This window comes from Papio anubis, chromosome 3, assembly GCF_008728515.1.
Source record: "Papio anubis isolate 15944 chromosome 3, Panubis1.0, whole genome shotgun sequence".
NCBI classification, from domain to species: Eukaryota; Metazoa; Chordata; class Mammalia; order Primates; family Cercopithecidae; genus Papio; species Papio anubis.
The window spans coordinates 48,345,711-48,367,242 of record NC_044978.1 but is presented as its reverse complement, the minus strand read 5'-3'; the positions used below and the strand labels follow the sequence as shown (position 1 = coordinate 48,367,242).

Genomic DNA, 21,532 nt, shown 5'->3' with positions numbered 1-21,532 from the left:
AAATTTATGAGCTAGATGCTAAAATATTTAGTGAACATCCAAGAAGGCTCAGGAAAACCCAGAAGGATGGTCGATGTGGCAGAATAGAGGAGGACAACAATTCTTTGACATGTCTCTCATTGAGAAGTAGGATCCATCCCCCTTTCTGAGTCTTACCTGGCCTGTGCCTGCTTTGACCATTAGGATATGGTGGATGTGACCCTCTGCTCCTTTCAGGCCTCAGAAGTGAGGGTAGATGAAAAAGTCATCAACAACTCTTACTTGGGTTCCTGCAGTGACCTCCTAAGTGGTCTGCCTGCTTCTATCCTTGTGCTTCTACTTATTGTCATGATAGTGGCCAGAATTATTGTTAAAGCCTTGGTTGGGTCATGTCTCTCCTCTGCTCAGAACCCTTCAGTGGCTGCCATCTCCCTCAGAGTTAAGGGCCATCTTGTCGTTGGTTCCTTATTACCTCTCTACCGTCATTGCTCACCACCTCACCTCACTCACTCGGCTCCATCCACAGCTTCCTTGGTGTCCCTCAAACTTACCAGGTGCACTCACACCTCCGGGCCTTTGCGCTTGCAGTTTCTTCTGTCTGCGAAGCTCTTCCTCCGGTCATCTCATCTGCATGGCTCGCTCCTTCGGCTTTTACTAAACAGTCATCCTCTATGAAAGGTCTTCACAAATCACCCCATCTAAAATTTCACCACCTTCCCAAGCCCAGCATTTCTAACCGTGGTTCCCCGCTGTGTTTGTTTTATCGCATATGCCACTAACATAACAGATATGGTACTTACCTTGCTTATAGTCTGTCTCCCTTATTAAAATAGAATTTCCCTTAAGGACAAGGATTGTTTTTGGTCATTGTCATTTGCTGCTGTACTCTCAGTGCCTAAAACAATATCTCACATAGTAGGTGGTCAATAGTCATGAAATGAATGAATTCACCAGACCTATTCTAGGACTCAAAAGATTATTTCCAGGCCAATCCTAGGAGGTGCCATGAATCTAGCTGATACTTTCTCCTTTAGGTATTCTAAGAGCTACAGGATTTAGCTTTGCAGAGTTCTTCTGGTTTCTCTGTGAAGGGTGAGGGGAGGAAGTAGTTATGAACCCAGGAAGCCCTGACAATCTACAGGTGGGCCCTCTGCCATCTGCCCCACATAAAGAGAATCCTAGTCTTAGCCTACTCTACTCACTTGTGTCTAACGATAAACTCCCTTGTCTCACTCCTATGCTTTCCTTTTAAAGAATTAGACTGTCAAGAGCACGTTAAACAAAAGGCACAGGGCTCTAAACATTATGGAAAGGAATCATTTTAAAGCAGAAAATAGTATGAAATGCTTTCTACTCCACACATCAATCGTTATTCTTTTCAGGTTAGAAGTTGAATCTATAACAAAAGAGCCTTTTAACAGGATGGGTAATGATGAAACACAACCAGAGGAGCCCTTAACCGGAAGTGGAAATAAAGCAGCTGCCAACACCTCCACTTCAGTTTCCCTGCTAGGCTCAAGAAGCAGAATCTCTTTAAGTTCAGGTTCCTAGACAAAGCTTCAGCTAGAGACCAGACCAAGGTTACTCTACCGAGATCAGGAGGTTCCTATAGAGTCTCTGTGGCCAGGAAAGTGAGGAGGAGAAGCCTCACCACCCTTCCTAAAGAGGTTTGCCCTGAAGAGGGCAGGCTGTGGGATTTGCCCTGTGCCCAGAAGCCAGGGTACTCGGCCTGCACCGCCTTGGTGGGGGTGAGGATGCTGTTGGAACATGAGCCTCCTTATTGCCCGTGGCTCTCTTTGTGGTACTACCACATAGCTTATCCTGCTCCTCTCTACAATCAGCTTCAAAGTGGTGCTGAAGCAGTGATAGCCTTAGATCTGTGGTTTCTCTAGCATCACCCCTTCCCTGCATCCACACTCTGCATGGTTTGCTTTGTTCCTTTTCTGTAGCAGTAGCTTTCTCTTTTGCTTGTTCTTATGTGAAAGCTCCATTGAGGCCAGGACCCAGTGCTCTGGAGCAGGAACCTCACTGGGATATAGACACTGAACGCTTCATCTGCACTGGTGTCATCATTATCATATTAGCATGGGAAGGACTGACAGAGCTGGGGGTAAAGTGGCCAGAGAAGATGATAAAGGCCGGGCGCGGTGGCTCATGTCTGTAATCCCAGCACTTTGAGAGGCCAAGGTGGGTGGATCACTTGAGGTCAGGAGTTTGAGACCAGCCTGGCCAACATGGTGAGATACTCGTCTCCACTAAAAATACAAAAATTAGCTGGGCATGGTGGCGGGTACCTGTAATCCCAGCTACTCAGAGGCTGAGGCAGGAGAATTGCTTGAACCCAGAGGTAGAAGTTGCAGTGAGCAGAGACTGTGCCATCACACTCCAGCCTGGGTGACAAAAGCAAAACTCCATCTCAAAAACAAAAACAAAAACAAAAAACAGAACAAAACAAAACCAAAAACCCCACAAAACAAACACCCTCCCCCGCCCCCCCCCAAAAAAAACAACAGAGAAGATGGTGAATCACAAGTTGAAATCAAAGAGAATAATCCATGGAGACACAAAAAGTACGTAACACAACCATGAACAACTAGAAATGTATCACCTGCCTTCTGGAAGCTGAGGGCAAAATGATTCCCCCAGGGTGTTCTTCTGATGTAGCCAATGAGCTGATGAGCGTATTTGTCTCATAGACTAAGCTGGAAATTTCAACTCAAGGGTTCAGGCTCCTCCCTGTGCATCCTTTAGAAGTAAACATAGACTAAAACCTGCCATTATGCAGTATATTGCTGCTGTGATGAAAAGCACTATAATGTGCTTGAACGAATAAGGACAAGACTGCAACAGAAATCTTAGCATATTAATAGAGACATAGGCTTTCAGAGGGACTTGCTGCTCATTTACTGTCTCTTTCTTAATGATAATGGAAAATGCTGGCTCCTCTTCTTTATCCAGGGCTACACATTTAAACACACTCTTATTTCCCACTCAATCCTATCTTTGATTTTGGCAAAGTACAGATGGGCAAGAGTATTAGATTTTGCAGTTATTTCTTGAGGCATATTTAAGACCTCAAAGGTAAAAACACATCGAGTCATGTGTAACAATCAGAGTCCAATAAATGACTAGCTACTTGATTAAACCAAATAGCATTATAGTATGCTATTAAGGATTAAACAGAGGAATTTTCACTGTTATTACTTATGTGGAATGAGTATTTGTTTTTTTGTTAACTTTTATTTTAGGTTGAGGGGTACATGTGAAGGTTTGTTATATAGGTAAACTAGTGTCATGGGGGTTTGTTGTACAGATTATTTTGTCACCCAGGTACTAAGCCTATTAACCAATAGTTATCTCTTTCTGCTCCTCTCCCTCCACCCTCCACCATCAAGGAGGCCTCAGTGTGTGTTGTTCCCTTCTCTGTGTCCATGTGTTCTCATCACTTAGCTCCCACTTACAAGTGAGAACATGCGGTATTTGGTTTTCTGTTCCTGCATTAGTTTGCTAAGGATAATGGTCTCCAGCTCCATCCATGTTCCCATAAAATACATGATCTTGTTTTTTACGGCTGCATAGTATTCTGTGGTGTATATGTACCACATTTTCTTTATTCAATTTGTCATTGATGGGCATTTAGACTGATTCCATGTCTTTGCCATTGTGAACACTGCTGTAATGAACATTCATGTGCATGTGTCCTTATAGCAGAATGATTTATACTCCTTTGGGTATATTCCCAGTAATGGCATTGCTGGGTCGAATGCTAGTTGTTTTTAGCTCTTTCAAAAATTGCCACATTGCTTTTTACAATGGTTGAACTAATGTACACTCCCACCAACAGTGTATCTGTGTTGTTTTCTTTGCAACCTTGTCAACATCTGTTTTTTTTTGACTTTTTAGTGATAGTCATTTTGACTGGTGTGAGATGGTATCTCATTGTGGTTTTGAAGACAGACATGCAACCAACAAGTATATTTTAAAAAGCTCAATATCACTGATCATTAGGGATAAGCATTTTAAGTTAGATAACTAATAACAATTATATTCCTTATTTTAAATATAGTCATTGATATACTACAAATTGTATTTGTCTCTATATGTTTGCCTACAAAATTTATTTAATCAAAATGGTTGCCAAATACAATTTCCCCTGCAAAAGTTGTCAAAAGAATAATGTTATTGCCTTAGGTAGGAATTCAAACACAAAGATAAAAAGCTGTATCTGAGTATTTGATGTATTTTATTTGTTCACATTTAGCCTATCTGAGGTTAGCACTACTTCATTTGACAGTTTAAAAATCATCCTGTAAACAGAATAAAAAACAGCAGCAATAGCTAAAACAGGGACACAATGTATAATAAAATAAAGGAATGTGTTGAAAGGAACATTTCAAAGAAGCAAAGGAAATGAGACCATGATTACGAATTCAACAATCGGAAGAAAAAATCGTCCAACATCTGTAAAAAGCAAAATCATAACAGTAATAAAAAAGAAGCAATAATTCAAAGTGCAGGTGCGCTAGTTTTCATTTCCACATCCATTCAGGAAATAGAGCATACTATTCTTTTATATAAAGTGACAAGTTCTGTTTTTAAAACATTCAGTTACATTATCTTGCAGATTTTTTTCAGTTTACATTATCTCTACATTGATTTAATGGAAAGATGGTCATATGCGATATGTGGTATAAATTTCTTCAATCTATGGAGAATACGGAAATGGTAAAGTTGACTGTTTTACTTATGCTTTCTTTTTGCAGTAAGAAGCTAACCATCCAGTATCAGAAGCATCAGTACTTTTATTCTTTCAAAAACAAAAGCAAAGCAAAAGCCAAAACCTGTCATGAGCCCTCTGTCTTTGCTGCTACTTTCAGATTCTCTGTGACAAAAGACTGTTACTTTTCACTGAATTCCAATGAGTTGATGTAAATAATCAGAACAATTTCTTAAATGCAAAATTGGTCTGGTATTTGTCTAAATTGATCAAATACAAGTGTTATTCTGAAATCATGTAAAAATCACTTACTTTCATAACTGTTTAGAACCCCAAATGTTTTCCCTTTGAAGGGGAACATCTGTGGAATATGATTTTGAATAGAGGACTTTTATGAAATATTTTTCAATCTTAAAAATATTTTTAATACTTCCTAAAGTGGTGTAGGATTTACCCTCACTGACGATGCCTTTCATTTAAGAACAGTCTTGTATTTGTGGCTTTTCATTTTCCTTATAGCTCTAATTTTATTTTAAAAGCCTGAATACACAAATGACTGCTGCCTTACTTAGCATTAAACGGTACTATTTTTTAAACCATGTATACAGCTCAACAGCAAGATTAATAAGTTATAATACACACATATCACTGACAGATTCATCTTTTTGTTTTTTAGAATTCACTAAATAAACTGTATTCTGGTAAATCCCCTCCCCGAAACAAGAGTGTACTGTACCTACATTGAGGTGTTTAAATATTTCTCCAACAGTTTTCATTGTATTACATTATGAAAACACTAGGCTTCAAGCCAGGTACTAATAAATATTTAATTTAAAAGAAAGAAAGAAAAAAAAAAACACAGAAGAACATAAAAAAGTCCCTCCCCTCCCTGTCCTCCCACTCCCCCAGGAAGGTGCCCGTGTCAGCCGGACATGGCAGAGATTTCATAGTCACTGGCCGAGGTGAGGGGCTTGCCCATCATCCGGATGTTTTTTGCACTGGTAATCCTGGCCATCATGCACACGGGCTTGTCAAAGTACTTGACCAGGGCAGGCTCAGTTAAGAGGGAGGCCAGGAATTGCTCGAAGGTGATGGCCCAGTCCCGGTCCAGGCTGGTGCTCCGGGGCAGTGCCGCTGTGCCCTGGCCACTCCGCACCAGGACCGTGTCCTCTCCGATGTCCTCGCAGTGCAGCTTGTCCTCCTCGTGGGAGCCGGCACTCAGCACCGAGTACGAGGACATGGAGCTGTCGTCCTTGGTGTCATCGTCAGAGATCAGCATGGAGGAGCAGGCCCCGTTGTCCCGGGGCGAGGAGTCCTCCAGTTTGATGTCCTCCATCTGTCCTCCCAGGGAGTGTTCCTCGCTGTCGGGGGCCAGGCTGACTGGCAGGGGCTCAACAGACTCTACCACGTAAGGCTGGCCCGGCCCCTTCTTGGGGAAGAGCACGCCTGGGATGCCCTGGTGGCAGGACGGCCCACTGCCTCCGCTCCCGCCCTCCTTTGCAGGCTGGGCCACGAACAGCTTGCCGACCTCGCCAATCTCCAGCAGGAGGCTGGTCACAGCTGCCGTGGCATGGTACAGCTCCTGCTCATTGGGGTCTTCGCTGAACATGTTATACATTGTCTTACACAGTTCAATGAACTGCCCCTGAAAAAAGATTTGGAAAAACACAATGTGAAATCTTCAGGGAGTAGAGAGGCAGGGCTGAAGTGGACTGAAAAGCCATTTACATGGGAACGCCTAAAGATCCCTGGAAAGTCCTCTGCCTAGGCTGGATGGACATGTTTAAAGTCTCTTATTGATGTTTCCATTTTGTATTTTTAATTTTTATTTCTTTTTGAGACAGGGTCTCTCTTTGTCGCCCAGGCTGGAGTACAGTGGTGCAATCACGGTTCACTGCAGCTTCAACCTCCTGGGCTCACGTGATCCTCCCACCTCAGCCTATGCTCCGCTAATCTTTGCATTTTTTGTAGAGATAGGGTTTCGCCATTTTACCCAGGCTGGTCTTGTACTCCTGGGCTAAGTGATCCTCCTGCCTTGGCCTCCCAAAGTGCTGGAATTACAGGCGTGAGCCACCACACCCAGTTTATTTTCCCATTTTTTTAATTTGAAAAATTTCAAACATCTATGAAAGTTGGAATGAAAAAGTAAACATCCATGTACAGCTCACCTAGAGTTAAGGAGGACTATGTCATACATTTGTCTCAGTAACTTTTTTCTTGTTCTCTTTTTCCTTTTGAAACATCTTAAGGAAATCTGAGACTCATCTCTTTTCACGTCTACACACTTTAGCATGCACCTCAATTTTTCTAAGGTAAGCTCCAATCCCTCCTCCCACGACACATGCCCCATCTCCCCAGACAGAAGTAATGCTTTAATGCTTTCAGTCTCCACTGAGATGATTTCTGTTCTCTGATTACAAAACTTAGCATTTTCAGCCTATAATTATTTATATTGTTTTTTTCTTCCTCATTTCACCAGGTTTTAAGGAAAATGTGCAGACGCCTTTATAGCTAAGCACAGTGATCTGAAAACGGCATGTGTTTGTCTTTTGAGTATCTGAGGGTATTTTTAATGATTGGAATAAGATGCGTTTACTCTCAAATGGAATATGTTGTGGTTCACATTTCCTCTGAGGAAGTCATTCTCTTGCAATGGAGCATATTTTTGATGCATAAATACATATGCACAAAATAGGTCCAAACAGATACTAATTAACTGCCCCAAAGTTATTATTTTTGAGGGGCATTGAGTCCACATTTATGGATGACTTTTCAGTCATAGAAAAAAGAGCAACCAGGTTTGAAGTGAATGATTTGAACTTTAAGCACTTACCTGATTTAATTTGGGTAAATCCTTTGCATTCTTTGACTTAGATTTATTTTCTGGAGTCCACAGTCTCAAATAATTACGATTTTCTTGGGAATTTGCTCTCTTCCCTACAACCCAAATGTCAAGAAGTCAGTGCTTACAGGCCAAAAAACAAGTGTACAACCAGCAAGAAGGTAAACATATAGAAGAGAACATCCGTACCTTTGTCCGGCTTTAGGCTCACTGTAACGAAGCCATCATCTGCACCCTGTTTGCTTCTGCTATCCAATCCAACAACTACCAAGAAATAGTTCAGAAGAAAAAAGTAGAATGTTATATAATATGGCCATGGAATTGGCATTTGCAGTGGAAAATAGAAGACTCTCTAGGTAGGGTTGCCTGATTTAGCAAACAAACAAACAAAAAACTCCCCAAAACAAAACATTCAGTTAAATTTAGATTTCAGATAAACAACAAATTTTTTTCGGGGATAAGTGTAACCCTGTCATTAGAGGGGACATACTTATATTAAGAAAATTATTTTATATCTGAGATTCAAATATTACTACATGTCCCATTATCTGACAACACTATCTCCAGATAAAGGACCTCTGCAGAATTCTTTCTCACAGCTTGGGTTCAGTGTACAATAAAAAATTAATGGAGGGCCAACCACTGTGGCTCATCCTGTAATCCCAACACTTTGGAAGGCTGAGGTGGGCAGATCACTTGAGGTCAGGGGTTCGAGACCATCCTGGCCAATATGGTAAAACCCTGTTTCTACTAAAAATACAAAAATTAGCCGGATGTGGTAGCATGTGCCTGTAATCCCAGCTACTCAGGAGACTGAGGCAGGAGAATTACTTAAACCCAGGATGCAGAGGTTGCAGTGGGCCGAGATGGTGCCACTGCACTCCAGCCTGGGCAACTAGAGCAAAACTCCATCTCGAAAAAAAAATTAATGGGATAATGTCACATAGACTTCAGCACTTCAGAAATGGTAGTGCTTGCCCCCATGAATGCTGATTTCTCTCCTGTCTTTTCTACATTATCATTTAACTTTGCATATATGAGACTGATTTTTTTTGCCAGACCCTGCAAAAGATCAGTAACTCACTCTTTCAAGGAAATTAAAATCTATGTTGGTAGAAGAGAGAAAAAAATTTTTTTGCTAAAATGTTATATGCTATAAAACTACTTCACATTTATAATTTGGTACTTCAAAAATGCGACTTTTAAGGAACCCACTTATAACTGTTTTGTCTTCTTAAAACGAGACATTACAGGGCACACAGGAACTTCAAAACAGGGAGGTGTACAATGCCCTCAGTTTCCCATGCACTTTGTCGGCTGTTAGGGTGCATTCCAGCACTTCTTCAACCACCCAAAGCTGGCTGGTCAGCCAGATATGTGGCCTTCACTGTACTATGGGTCAAAGTAATCTCAGCAGCTTTTAAGATACAGTGAGGAAAGTGTACTATATATCATTAGGAAATTCCTCCCCTCTCAATGTTGCAAATGATGTAGGAAACAAGTAGATATTTAAAAAATATTTAATATATGATAAGTCCATGCAGTGGATACTATATAGCCATCTAAAAACCACGTTTTCAAAGAAATTTTAATGACAAAGTAATATTCTCACTGGATTTTAAGTAAAAAAAAAAGCAGGATACAAAACTGTATAGGTAGTTTGATTCCAGTTATATATATATATATATAAAATTTGTGTATACTTTGAACAAAAAATTGAAATATTTCAAGGTTAGTTATTAGTTATCTTTATATGGTAAGATTTTAAGATAGCTTTGGCTTACTTATTTTACCTGTATCTTAAACATTTTCACGCAAAGCAACAGTACTTTTGGCATTGGAAAACCTTCTTCAAAAAGCATCTTTCAATGATATTACATGCTATTGGCATGTGACCATTCCTGAAGCATTTCTAAAACAAGAGACTCCCTTTCTGAGATGAATGTCTACTAAGAAATGTGTGCTGAACATTTTGTAGCCAGAATGTGACTGCTAATGATATTAGGTTGGTGAAAAGTAATTGCGGTTTTTGCCATTACTTTCGATATATAATATTAAGACTACATACGATGCACTAAGGCACTATGCAAAAAGTCTTATTACATTATCTTATTAGGTCCTAATTACACCCAATATGATAGCTGCCATCTTCATTCTCCACGCAAGGAAACTGAGGCTCACATAGGAACCTCCCTACACTCACCTAGATAACAATATACATAGCTAGTGTTCTGTCCAAAGCTCCTACCCTAAACTTGTACTGCCAGTCATAAGACTGAGCCTGGCTTACTCCCTCTACAAAAATCACTTTGGTGCTTACAGTCTAAAAGCAGGTCTATATTGTGCTTATCTAGGGATGGCAAAACTTAAGAGGCAAAAGAACCCAGGAGAAACCTACATCTACTTTTGGACTTAGGTGAGTTGATAAAGTTGACCTAATGATGAATTAGAAGGTGAGTAACTTACTACAGTAGCAAGCCAAAAGACAATGCTAGGTTAATGTAAGACAAAACAGTATATGACTTAACATATAAATTTGGAGACATATATGAGTTGAATCACATCTTTGTAGACCTATCGTCCACAGAGAGCAGGGTTCAGCATGCGTCTTCTGTAAAGGACCAGACAGTGAATACTTTAAGCTTTGTAGGTCATACTGTCTCTGTTTTAGCCACTCAATTCTGCAGCATGAAAACAGCCATAGGCAATACATACATAAATGAGCTTGGCTGTCTTCCAACAAAACTATTTATAGGCACTGAAGTTTCTATTTCATATACTTTTCATGTGGCAAAAATATTTTACTTTTGATTTTTAAAAACCATTTAAAAATGTAAAAAACCATTCTTAGTTCACAGGCTGTAAAAACTAGGTGGTGGGCTGGATTTGGCCCCCGGCCCATAGTTTGCTAACTTCTGCTACAGAGCAAACACAGATATAAGAGAATGCTTTCTGACAGAAAACCTAGTTCCAATTCTGGATGGCTGCCTAACAGGATAATATTATTAATGAGGCTGATCCTAGCAGAGAGAGGGCAGCAAAGTATATAGCTCTACAGGACACAAGTGTCCTAATCTACTGGGAAATAATGTACATGGTTCCTTCAGTGGGCCGAGGTACCTGCTGCCCAATAGTTGCCTAATCTCAAAAATTGGAAAGGAAAGTAACCAATTAGGCAATCATATTTACATACGTCTTTGATTGACTAGCTTTGGAGGAAAGTCTTTTTCCAATAACGGAGGGCTCCGTAGAAAACAAATATAGTATCTTTGGTGAGAAAAGTCACTTACCATGTGTACACTCTGGGGTGATATCTTCAAAGAAGTACTGAGTTGCTTCAAAAGCAGAATCTGGCTCATCTTGATCAGAGGATGGCTCTAGGGAGGGGAGGAAACATAATTCTCATATTGGCAGGGCCATGAACCAGTGAAAGTATGCTTAATTATTAAATGAAACGACGTAGTGGGGATGAAAAGCTAAAGTTACAAAGGTGGGATGGGGCGTTGAGTGCCTACTGCCTCTAAACCTTAGTGGTCACATCACTGGGGGGCCTTGAGTGGCTACTGTCTCTAAACCTTAGTGGAAGGGGTCACTCCCTTTCTAACTCCATCTTCCCTTTTAACAACCCCACATCAAAGTGTTCCTTCATATTTTCTGTGGTATGGAGAATTTTCCAAGTTGGAATAACGCTTTATCAACAAAATTTTAGGAAACCGTATGCTATAAAGAGAATTCCCAAATCTAGTTTTATCCTACCTCTACTGTTAGTGCCAATTTCATCTCATTTTTAAAAGTATTTGCTAGATAGATCCCAGCTGGTACCAACCTTGTTTAAAATTGAACTCAAAACCTCACCGTTTTCCCCACTTGTTCCTGTCAATGTTCCTACGTTCCTTTTCTCTCTCATAATGCTTGTATCCCAGGTGTTACTAAGTGCTATTTATTCTTTCTCTTGCAGATGTCTGCCTGCTCTTTTCTGTTATCACAACTCACTCTTCACACAGGCAAACGACCATAAATCAAGTGCATGCTGATTCAAGAACTTATAGAAATTGTCATGGTTCCATTAGTTCTTAGTGACTCATGAATGACTGTGTATAGCAAAAAGAGGACAATCAGGTTACACCTAAAAAAGAGACTTCAAGCCAGGTCATGGTTACAGACACATGTACTGCTCCATGTAGCTCACTCACCAGGCAAGACGTGCATTTTGTACAGGAGTTTGAGCTTCTCTGTGAGATCCCCATGGCATGCAGCACCTAGAAGTCACATAAGTACCAACGTGAAATGCGTCACATGTGCTAGCAATCTCCAGGCCTAGTATTCCCCGAAAAAGTCTACTTCATACACATTGCAACCAAGACACTGCATGGTGAAAGGCCTGGCCAGGACCTATTTGGGTTAAGAGCTCAGGAACCAGGATGGTTGGTTTCAAATCCTCTGCATGTACTATGTACTCTTGGGAGAGTTAAACTCTCTGTACCTCGGTTTCCCCTCTGTAAGGTGAGATGATACTAGAAGATTCTACCAGTGATCTTGATGTCAGGACTCCATGAAATGTCAGAACTAAAAGTGTTAAAACATATAAAGCACCTAGAAGAGTGCCTGGCACCTAATAAACTAGCTTTAGCAATGAGAAAGGTCATGTGATTGGGCCACAACATCTTAAATAACTATTAAGAGTTCAGAAAGAATTTCAAGATGTGTTTGGTATCACTTCAAATTACTCATTCCAGAAATCCTTTTTAATTGTTTTGGAGCTCCTAAGTATTTCCTTAATTTATCTGAACCTATCTGTCATTATATCACCATAGCTTCAATCAGAAGAATTCTGTTGCTTTTCCCCTCAAAGTCCATATTTATTGTTAGAACCAGAAAATCCTTTGTAAATATATATTCTCAGAGTGCCTAAAGATAAATGAGATTTAGAAAAAGAAGAAAATAGGAATCGGCCGGGCGCGGTGGCTCAAGCCTGTAATCCCAGCACTTTGGGAGGCCGAGACGGGCGGATCACGAGGTCAGGAGATCGAGACCATCCTGGCTAACACGGTGAAACCCCATCTCTACTAAAAATACAAAAAATTAGCCGGGCGAGGTGGCGGCGCCTGTAGTCCCAGCTACTCAGGAGGCTGAGGCAGGAGAATGGCGTAAACCCGGGAGGCGGAGCTTGCAGTGAGCCGAGATCGTGCCACTGCACTCTAGCCTGGGCGACAGAGCGAGACTCCGCCTCAAACAAAAAAAAAAAAAAAGAAAAAAAAGAAAATAGGAATCATAGAATCTGGGTTGGAAGGGACATTAGGGGTTATCTTGTCCGACCTTCCACTTAATGTAGGATCTCCTCTCACACACCCCTGTGAGACAGGACTCCAGCATCTGCTGAAACATTCTCAAAGATGGGGAACTCAGTACAACCAGAGGCATTCAATTCCAAGCTGTATTCTTTAAATACTGAAAGTTCTTCTGTAATTTTTAGTCTAATGACCCTTAAAACCTGTAGTCTCAACTTTATGAAGTCCATGAACCCCTCAAAATGCAAAATTTTATTTATGTGCATATGTTACTTTGGGGAAAGAAAATGTCCATAGTCTTTATCAGATCTCAAAGAGCCCATGACTCAAAAATGGTTTAGAACTACTCCTCTTTCTCTTATCCCACTCTTTAAAGCCAAACAGAATGGGTGTCTCATCTCTTCCACACAACAATCCTTCAGATTTTAAGAACAGCTGTCCTGTCTTTGTTAAGCTTATCTTTTTGAGGCAACTTTATCTTCTCAGATTAGATCTCTCCCATTTTTCCAATTTTCTCATCTGATGTGATATGTATATCCTTCCCTATTATGATCCACATCTACCTTATGTGTTAATTTCTCAATCAATATCCCTCTGGAATGAGTTCAGAAGCCTCTTGGCCACTCCAGGAAATAGGGGAACTGTTCCTGACTCTTCCATTAGTATAGCCTAAGTGTGAATTCAACTGTTCACACTCTTAATGATCACATGGTTAACTAAACCCCCAGATGTTTGCATGATTAATAAAACTAATCATGAAAATAATGACAGACATTAACCATCCACTCTGTGTTAAGCCCTGTGCCAATTACTTCATATGTATAATCCCACTTATATCTCATAACAATTCTATAAAATGGGGCACAATTATTACTCCTATTTTACAGATAAGAAAAATTGGGCTTATTGAGGTTAAGTAATTTGTTCAAGGTCATAAGTAAGTGACAGGTCCAGGATTTGAACCTGGATTTGTCTGACTCTAGATTCCATGTAGGAAACTATTATTATACTACATGCAGACATCCTAGCTAGTTCTTTAACAATTATTTCTTTAAATGTAGAACTTATATTTATCCTTACCAAAATTTTTTTTTCTGCCAATCATTTTGCAACAGTGAAACAGCAAAAGAACATAACTAATTCAAGTTTTGTTTAAGGGACCTTTACCTGCATGTAGGCTAGGATAATTTTAGAGCACTAAGATAATGTGCAAAAATAGCAATCATGTAGTTTTAAAAAATTAACTCTGAAGCTGAAGAAGTATGCAAAAAACTGTTTTGTTAAAGATTCATAGTAACATTATAATCTGACTGAAGACAAAGAAGTTCCCAACCTTCTCGGACCCCTGCAGATGTCCAGATGTCTGTGCTGTCTGTCACCTCTTGATCCCAACTGCTTCTTATTCCCCTGCCCTTAACACAAAAGGAGCCTAAAATCTGTACTGACTTAAGATGGTAGTTTAGGATGCTAGTCTGCCATTTTTGCAATTTGCTGGCTCTCAGAATAAACCTGCTTTTCCTCCCACCCAAAAAACTCTCATCTCCTGAGTTTGTTTTTTGAGCGATGAACAGCCAAACCTGAGTTCAGTTACAATTTCTGGCTATCATAATTTTTAAAAACCTACTTTGGTCACCTAACATATTGGCTCTCTCTTCTGCCTTCATGTGGCCCCACCCATTCAGTAAGTAAGTGTTCTCTGCCTTCATGGTTCGAGGTGTCTGCTGAGTGTGGTAGAGGAGAATGAGTAACAATCATAGTGACAATCATAACCGACATTTTTTTAGCCAGACACTCTTCTAGGAACTTTACTTGAATTGTTTCATTTAGTTTTGATGGTTAACTCTATCGTGCAAATAAGGATGCAAGCACAAAGAATCCAAATACTGGGCCCAACAGTACTAGTGAATGCTCTCTCAGTTGAAATGAACTTATTACCCATCCCACTTTTGGGTGCAGTGTTCAGCCAGTTACACAATCACCAATTTCCATATACTTTCACCTTTTCCATTGATAATGAATTATTTATCCAATGACCAGCTGCATCACAACTCATTATGCTATGTTTATAGACTCTAAGTTTCAGCCACACTGTTGGAAAAAGAGATACAGCTAATTTATGACTTCTGACAGAAACTCATTTCTTTTTTGTTTGTTTGTTTGAGATGGGAGTCTTGCTCTGTCGCCCAGGCTGGAGTGCAGTGGCGCGATCTCGGCTCACTGCAACCTCCACCTTCCGGGTTCAAGCAATTCTCCTGCCTCAGCCTCCCAATTAGTTGGGACTACAGGTGCCTGCCAGTACGCCCAGCTAATTTTTTGTATTTTTAGTAGAGACGGGTTTCACCGTGTTAGCCAGGATGGTCTCGATCTCCTGACATCGTGATCCGCCCGCCTTGGCCTGAAACCCCTCATTTCTAATTCCACAAGGACCATCTATCTGTTCAGTAATTTCTAGAGGGATCTCTCCAGGGATTGATATAAAATTACTGATACATGTTTTTCAGAATTCATTTTTTAGTTTTTCTTTTTTTTTTTTTTTGAGATGGTGTCTTACTCTGTTGTCTAGGCTGGAGTGCTGTGGCACGATGTCTGCTCACTGCAACCTCTGCCTCCCAGGTTCAAGTGATTCTCGCGCCTCAGCCTCCTGAGTAGCTGGGATTATAGGGACCTGCCACCACGCCTGACTAATTTTTGTATTTTCAGTAGAGACAGGGTTTCACCATGTTGGCCAGGACGGTCTTGAACTCCTGACCTCAAGTGATCCGCCCACCTCGGCCTCCTGAAGTGCTGGGATTACAGGTATGAGCCACAGGGCCCGGCCCATTCTTTAGTTCCTTTAAACACAGACAGAATTTCTAATTTCTCCTTGACTTGCCCATCTCCATAACTATAACTGACCAAAGTAACTGACAACAGCTCTGCAATCACATCTGAGAGTTCTCCCACTAATCTGGGGTATAGTTTACTTTGCCCAGGAACTCAACTGCATTTTGAAGTCTAAATATTCTTTTCCAATGCTTTCTCTATGCTGGACTTCAAGCCGCTTTTTCCTTCTCGAAGATTTTAAAAAGTATTCTCCTTACTGGAGTTGACTAAATTTAAGTAAATTAAATATTTGTGTTTATTTCTGTCACTTTCTACATGTAGTACCTGTCTCTTTTTTCTCCTCTTTATTTTTGCCCAAAGGTATTTTTTTTTTTAATATCTCTTTTGATGGATACCTGTATGACAATCAGTAATTACCTTGGAAGTAAAAAAGATTAGCATAGGGTCGAAGAGGTCTTTAGCATTATCTGATTTGTGCCATTTTTTAAAAAAGCACACTGTACTTATATATCACTTGTGTAATTAAAAATTAATACTGCCTCCTTCTTCCTAAAAAATGCCCTTTTATTATCCTCAGTACAGACTAGTGAGAAAAGGATAAGCTTTCAGGACAGATAGCCTTTGGCTGAATCCTGGGTCCAGCATGTATTAGCTGTGCCTCTCAATTCAGTTCAACAACACATATTTACTGGTTTGCTAAAAATTAATGTTCCAACAAGTTACTTTAACTTTTCTGAGCATCTATTTCTTTAGCTAAATATGGAGATAATAGTAGCAAGCAGGTAGGTAATGAAGCATAAGAGTAACAGCACAAACTGTGCCTCTTGGGTACTTGGTATCAAACACAAACTTTATAGTTGCATGCCCTTAGACAAATTAAATGCACATGAATTGTGCACATAAAAAGCATTAGGGTAGTGCCAGGCATGGAATAAATGCTGTATAAATGTCAGTTATCACTATCATTATTACACCTAAGAGCTGCTGTTTGGATGAATATAGTAAAAGTTCTAAAGTATCACAACAGTATCTGCACTCTAAATACGTTGAGTTCTCCCACGTCTCCTCTTTTAGGCGTATAGATGAGCGCTTTACACAATTTTTGTTTTAACATCAAAGAACCTTACCTACATCCCTTCCCTTTTTAATAAAAAACCATCAGCTTCCTCTGGCCTTTACGTCTTCTAGATATAACTCTTACAGATTAAAGATGTTCTTTAGAAATGCTGGCTCTATGCCTGACATTTTCTCCTTCCTTGGGTACTTCTTTTTAAAGCATATGGCCCAAGGTCATAGAGTAGCACAATTAGAATTTTTAAAAAATTGTTCTTACCTCATTCTGGCATAATGCCTGCTATACTCTCAACCTTACGTCAGGTGGGCCAGGCTCCACTACCATGCAGCTTTTGTGCCCAGTTATAAAAGGAACAAGAGTCCAAAAAGGCAGTCATATGTAGGGCAGTGAGCAAGCCAGACAGGGAGCTGATGGGTAGCTGCCCTCATGCTGTGGTGAGATGTGGGGTGAGGCTGGGCCTGCTCCTGCTGGAAGGTCCCTCCTCCCAGCAAAAGGGAGAGAAAAGACTTCCATTTAGGCTGCAGGGCTGCTGTGGTGCTACTTTATTAAAAACATTTCATAATGTTTTATGAAACTATGAAATTACATATAAAATTTATTATGAAATAGATGTTTTATGCAATTACATATAACATATTCAATAAAATATTCTGGGTTTTTGTCAAATAAAAGTAATCCACCAACCCAAACATTTGTCTCTTGTAAAACTATCTCAGTCTTGGTTTCAGTGATTATGTTGACATTTCATTGTCTTGTGACTTCTCTAATAATGTATTTTTAACTAGTGTTGAGGGCTGTCTGATGTAGAGGCAACAATTTATCCATATACGATGTTCGTGAAAAACACATTTTATAATCAGTTTGCAAACTTCCCCTTGTGCTTCTGTAGCCCTGAGGGCAGCATGGGCGACACTGGGCACAGCTCCATCATCCCATCCCAACTCATGCAATAGTACCGCGTCCTTACTTAGCCCAGAGACAAACTCCCGGAAGTTAATCAAAGAGTCTCCATTTTCATCTAATAACTGGAACAAGCGGGAGGCCAGAACGTCAGAGTGAGTTCCACATGCCCAAGGAAAAAGAAGAGCAAACATCCCCTTGAACTGCTCGAAGTCAATGCGATACTGTTCGAGGTAGGGCAGGCTGGGGTCATGCCGGTCCAGCGCGTTGCTGCTCCCGCCCCAGTAGCAGCTGGTGAGATGTTCTGCCTAAAAAAGAATGGATGATCACTGGGGATCTTCTTTTGCAGCAAATACCAGAAAGAAAAGGCTGTCCTCCAGTTTGGAAAGGGCTTTAAGTCAATCTGTGTGCATCCCCTGGGGCAGGGCTGTAGCCTCAGGGCCCCCTCGGTCTCTTAGTTCTACACTTGCCTCCACTTGACCAGCCCTTCACCGCCTCCACACCAACCATTTCTGCAATTTACACCTGGAAGGTCTGCAATTACTGGGTGTAGGTGAAGAAAGAAAGGGAACTCCCCCCCCACCACATTCTCTTCCCTCTTACACACTTGCATACATTTTAGAACTAACTCCCATAAAGAGAAAGAAATTTTTTAGCTTAAATAGAATGCTACTTGAAAAAGACAGGAATTTAGGTAATGTGACCACCTTGTTTTCTAGGTGACAATAGTAAAGTCCAGACTTTATGTGGCTTACATGAGGTCAACCACCCAGTTAGTTAAAGCAGAATCATGATGAGATTTTGGGTTTCCTAATGCCCGCTGTAATGTCCCATGTATCATACATAACCCCCTGCTTCCCTGCTCACCAAAATCACATAAATAAGATCACAGTCACACAGTATTCAACCTACAAGTGTATGGTCATCCAATTTCACACCTCTGTAAATAGCTCTAGAAAAACTATCAGCATAGGAACCACTCCGGCGAGCAGAAGAGAGATCCGGACCCAGCAAAGGGCTTCCTGTTGCTGCCCTTGGAAAAAAGGCAGCCTCTTTATTCATGAGGTCATGGTGACTCTGGTAGAAATATCCACTCCTTTTAGGAAGACCACACAAAAAAGTATGCACTAGAAAGTTCTGAAAGAACGCCCTCAACCCACACAGCATTTATAGTTAACTCTGGGTGGCAGGTGGGGGAGAAAGGAGGAGCACAAAAAGGAGGACTTTGTTTTCACTTTTTCCTTATTGTATTGCCTGAATATTTCACTATAAGCATGAATAAATATGGTAATAGAAAAAAAAACCACCTTTGGCCAGGTGCAGTGGCTCATTCCTATAATCCCAGCACTGGGAGGCCGGGGGAGGATCGCTTGAGCCCAGGAATTTGAGAACAGCCTGGGCAATATACTGAGACCCTGTCTCTACAAAAAAAAAAAAAAGTTTAAAAAGTAGCTGGGCATGGTGGCACGTGCCTGTAGTCCCAGCTACTTGGGAGGCTGAGGTGGGAGGATAGCTTGAGCCCATGAGGTCAAGTCTGCAGCGATCCGGGATGGTGCCACTGCACTGTAGCCTGGACAACAGAGACCCTGTCTTAAAAAAATAATAATAAAAAGAAGGGAAAAAAAAACACTTTTGAAAATCTTTCTCTTTTCCGCAGGGGTCTGAAAAAGAGGAGAGTCAATTGTGAGTATGTTGTATTTCTATTTTGCTCTCCCTTAGAAAAGGAGCAGAGAAGATCAATGTCTTTTCACAATTGTTTATTGGGAATTGTAGTGAAAAAGCTAAAAAGAGGAGTGGGAGTAGGGAAGAGAGGAGGAAGGAGAGGTGGTGAGGAGAACCAGTCAGGTTTTTTGCAAGGCGACCTTGAGAGAATAAAGGAAACTGTGTCAAAGTTCCGCAGGGCTTTGGGACTGCATTCCTGGGACTGCATTCCTGGCTGCAGGGTGGAGGCAGTGTGTGTTAGAGGCCGGAAGGCAGATGCTGAGGTCAGAGTGGCCTGCTGGGTTAAGCTGTACTCTGAATGAGCATTAGTGGAGCCCAGCAGCCTCTCTGTGGGCAGCATGGTGTTGGTGATATACTCCGGGAAGGAACCCCTTAACCTGAGCTACATCGGTTGACAAAGGTTACCCAAAGCATTTCCTCCTAACTAAGCATCCCAAGTTGCTCTGAACCTGGCCTGAACATGGGTGCAGGCACTTTCATGGTGCTCACAACCATTAAGATAAAACATGCCCTTCAGATCATCTCCCTTGTTCCTTGGTGAGAACCCACAGACCATCATTTGGGGACTATGGGCCCAGAGACTGAAACAGAAGGGCTAATTTGGAAAGAGTTCAAGAGAAACCAGGGCAAAGGGCCCCTGAACCACATTTTCCATGATATCTGCCTTAGGGTGCATTCTTTAACCTTTTCTCCTCAAGTTCTACCCAAAAGCCTGTGTAGTCAGCTCCTTGGGAGGAGGACTGCATCAATCCTTTGTATCTCCAAAAAAATACTCAGAAATGGGCTTTCTTAAAAAAAATTTAAGGACAGGGTCTCACTCTGTTGCCCAGGCTGGAGTGCAGTGGTGTGATCCTGGCTCACTGCAGTCTCGACCTCCTGGGCTCAAGCGATCCTCCTAAGTCAGTCAGCCTCTGTGCTACAAATGTGTGCCACCATGCCTGGCTAATGTAAAAAATATATTTTTTTTAGTGATGGGTCTTGCTATGTTGCCCAGGCTGGTCTAGAACTCCTGGGCTCTAGCACTCCTCCCTCCCACCTCAGCCTCCCAAGTACCTGGGATTACAGACATGAGCTACTGTACCTGGCTCTAGAAATTGGCTTTTTAAGTACTAAAAAGTCTGACAGGGTGACTAACACATCGTGATGACTCAATAAATGTTTGAGAAAATGAATGAACGCCAATTAAAGTGTTACAATGATTTCATAAAGTGTCCATAACTGAAGTTTTATATTGGATTCTTTAGTAGAAGAGACTCTGTCCCATCCGTGACACCAACCAAATCTCAGGTTCTTCTGGGTCCTTAACAGAGCTGGGGAACTTGTGTTGTCAACACACCTTTAGGAGAGGGTTTTGAGTATAAGAAAAGTGCTTTCCTCAGCATATTCTCAGGGTTCAAATGACACAGTTGTTATCTGAAGGTACACAGACCAGAGAGCGCAGCAGTGCCCAGGTTAAGATGTGGCTTCGGCCGAGTTTGGTGGCTCATGCCTGTAATCCCAGCACTTTGGGAGGCCAAGGCAGGCAGATCAAAAGGTCAGGAGTTCGAGACCAGCCTGGCCAATATGGTGAAATCCTGTCTCTACTAAAAATACAAAAATTAGCCGGATGTGGTGGCAGGCACCTGTACTGCCAGCTACTCAGGAGCCCGAGGCAGGAGAATCGCTTGAAACCTGGAGGCAGAGGCTGCAGTGAGTTGAGATCGCGCCACTGCATTCCAGCCTGGGCGACAGAACGAGACTCCGTCTCAAAGAAGAAGAAAAAAAAAAAAAAAAAAAGATGTGATTTCAATGACTTCCAGATCTGGGACTTCTGTACAGCCATCCCCGGTCCTCCTCCTTTTCCCCGAGTCAGCCTCCTCTACACGCTGTCGCAGTCCTTTCTCTTACCTGTCCAGGCTCTTACTGCCTCCAGCTGCTACTTCCACTTCCATTTAGCTCCCCACAAGAATCCTGGCCCTGCCCCCATGCCCTGTGAAGACTTCTGGCCCTCAGCATCCCTTAAAAACCTGATCTCAGTTGCATCATTGTTTTCTCCTGCCTTAAGAATCGCCAACTTACACTAAGAACAATTAGCTACAGGTGCTTAACATGTAGCTAATTAGCTACAGGTGCTTAACATGTACGAATAAAATATTCATGAGCTGGCACACCACAGAGACTGCACCCTCAAGTGCTGGAGGCAGGCT

General features: G+C 41.4%; 1 protein-coding gene across 1 annotated transcript in view; it reads right to left on the bottom strand.

The window, feature by feature from the left end:
• Positions 1 to 4,203: 4,203 nt before the first annotated feature.
• Positions 4,204 to 21,532, bottom strand: part of TBC1D9 (TBC1 domain family member 9) — a 138,858-nt gene continuing 121,529 nt past the window's right edge. The window contains exons 16-21 of the mRNA XM_003899213.5: positions 17,692 to 17,932; positions 11,732 to 11,797; positions 10,829 to 10,915; positions 7,728 to 7,802; positions 7,530 to 7,633; positions 4,204 to 6,341 (exon numbers count right to left, since the gene is read on the bottom strand). Coding sequence (XP_003899262.2) covers positions 5,619 to 6,341; positions 7,530 to 7,633; positions 7,728 to 7,802; positions 10,829 to 10,915; positions 11,732 to 11,797; positions 17,692 to 17,932 — 1,296 coding nt within the window. The 3' untranslated portion in view covers positions 4,204 to 5,618. The remainder of the gene's footprint in view (positions 6,342 to 7,529; positions 7,634 to 7,727; positions 7,803 to 10,828; positions 10,916 to 11,731; positions 11,798 to 17,691; positions 17,933 to 21,532) is intronic.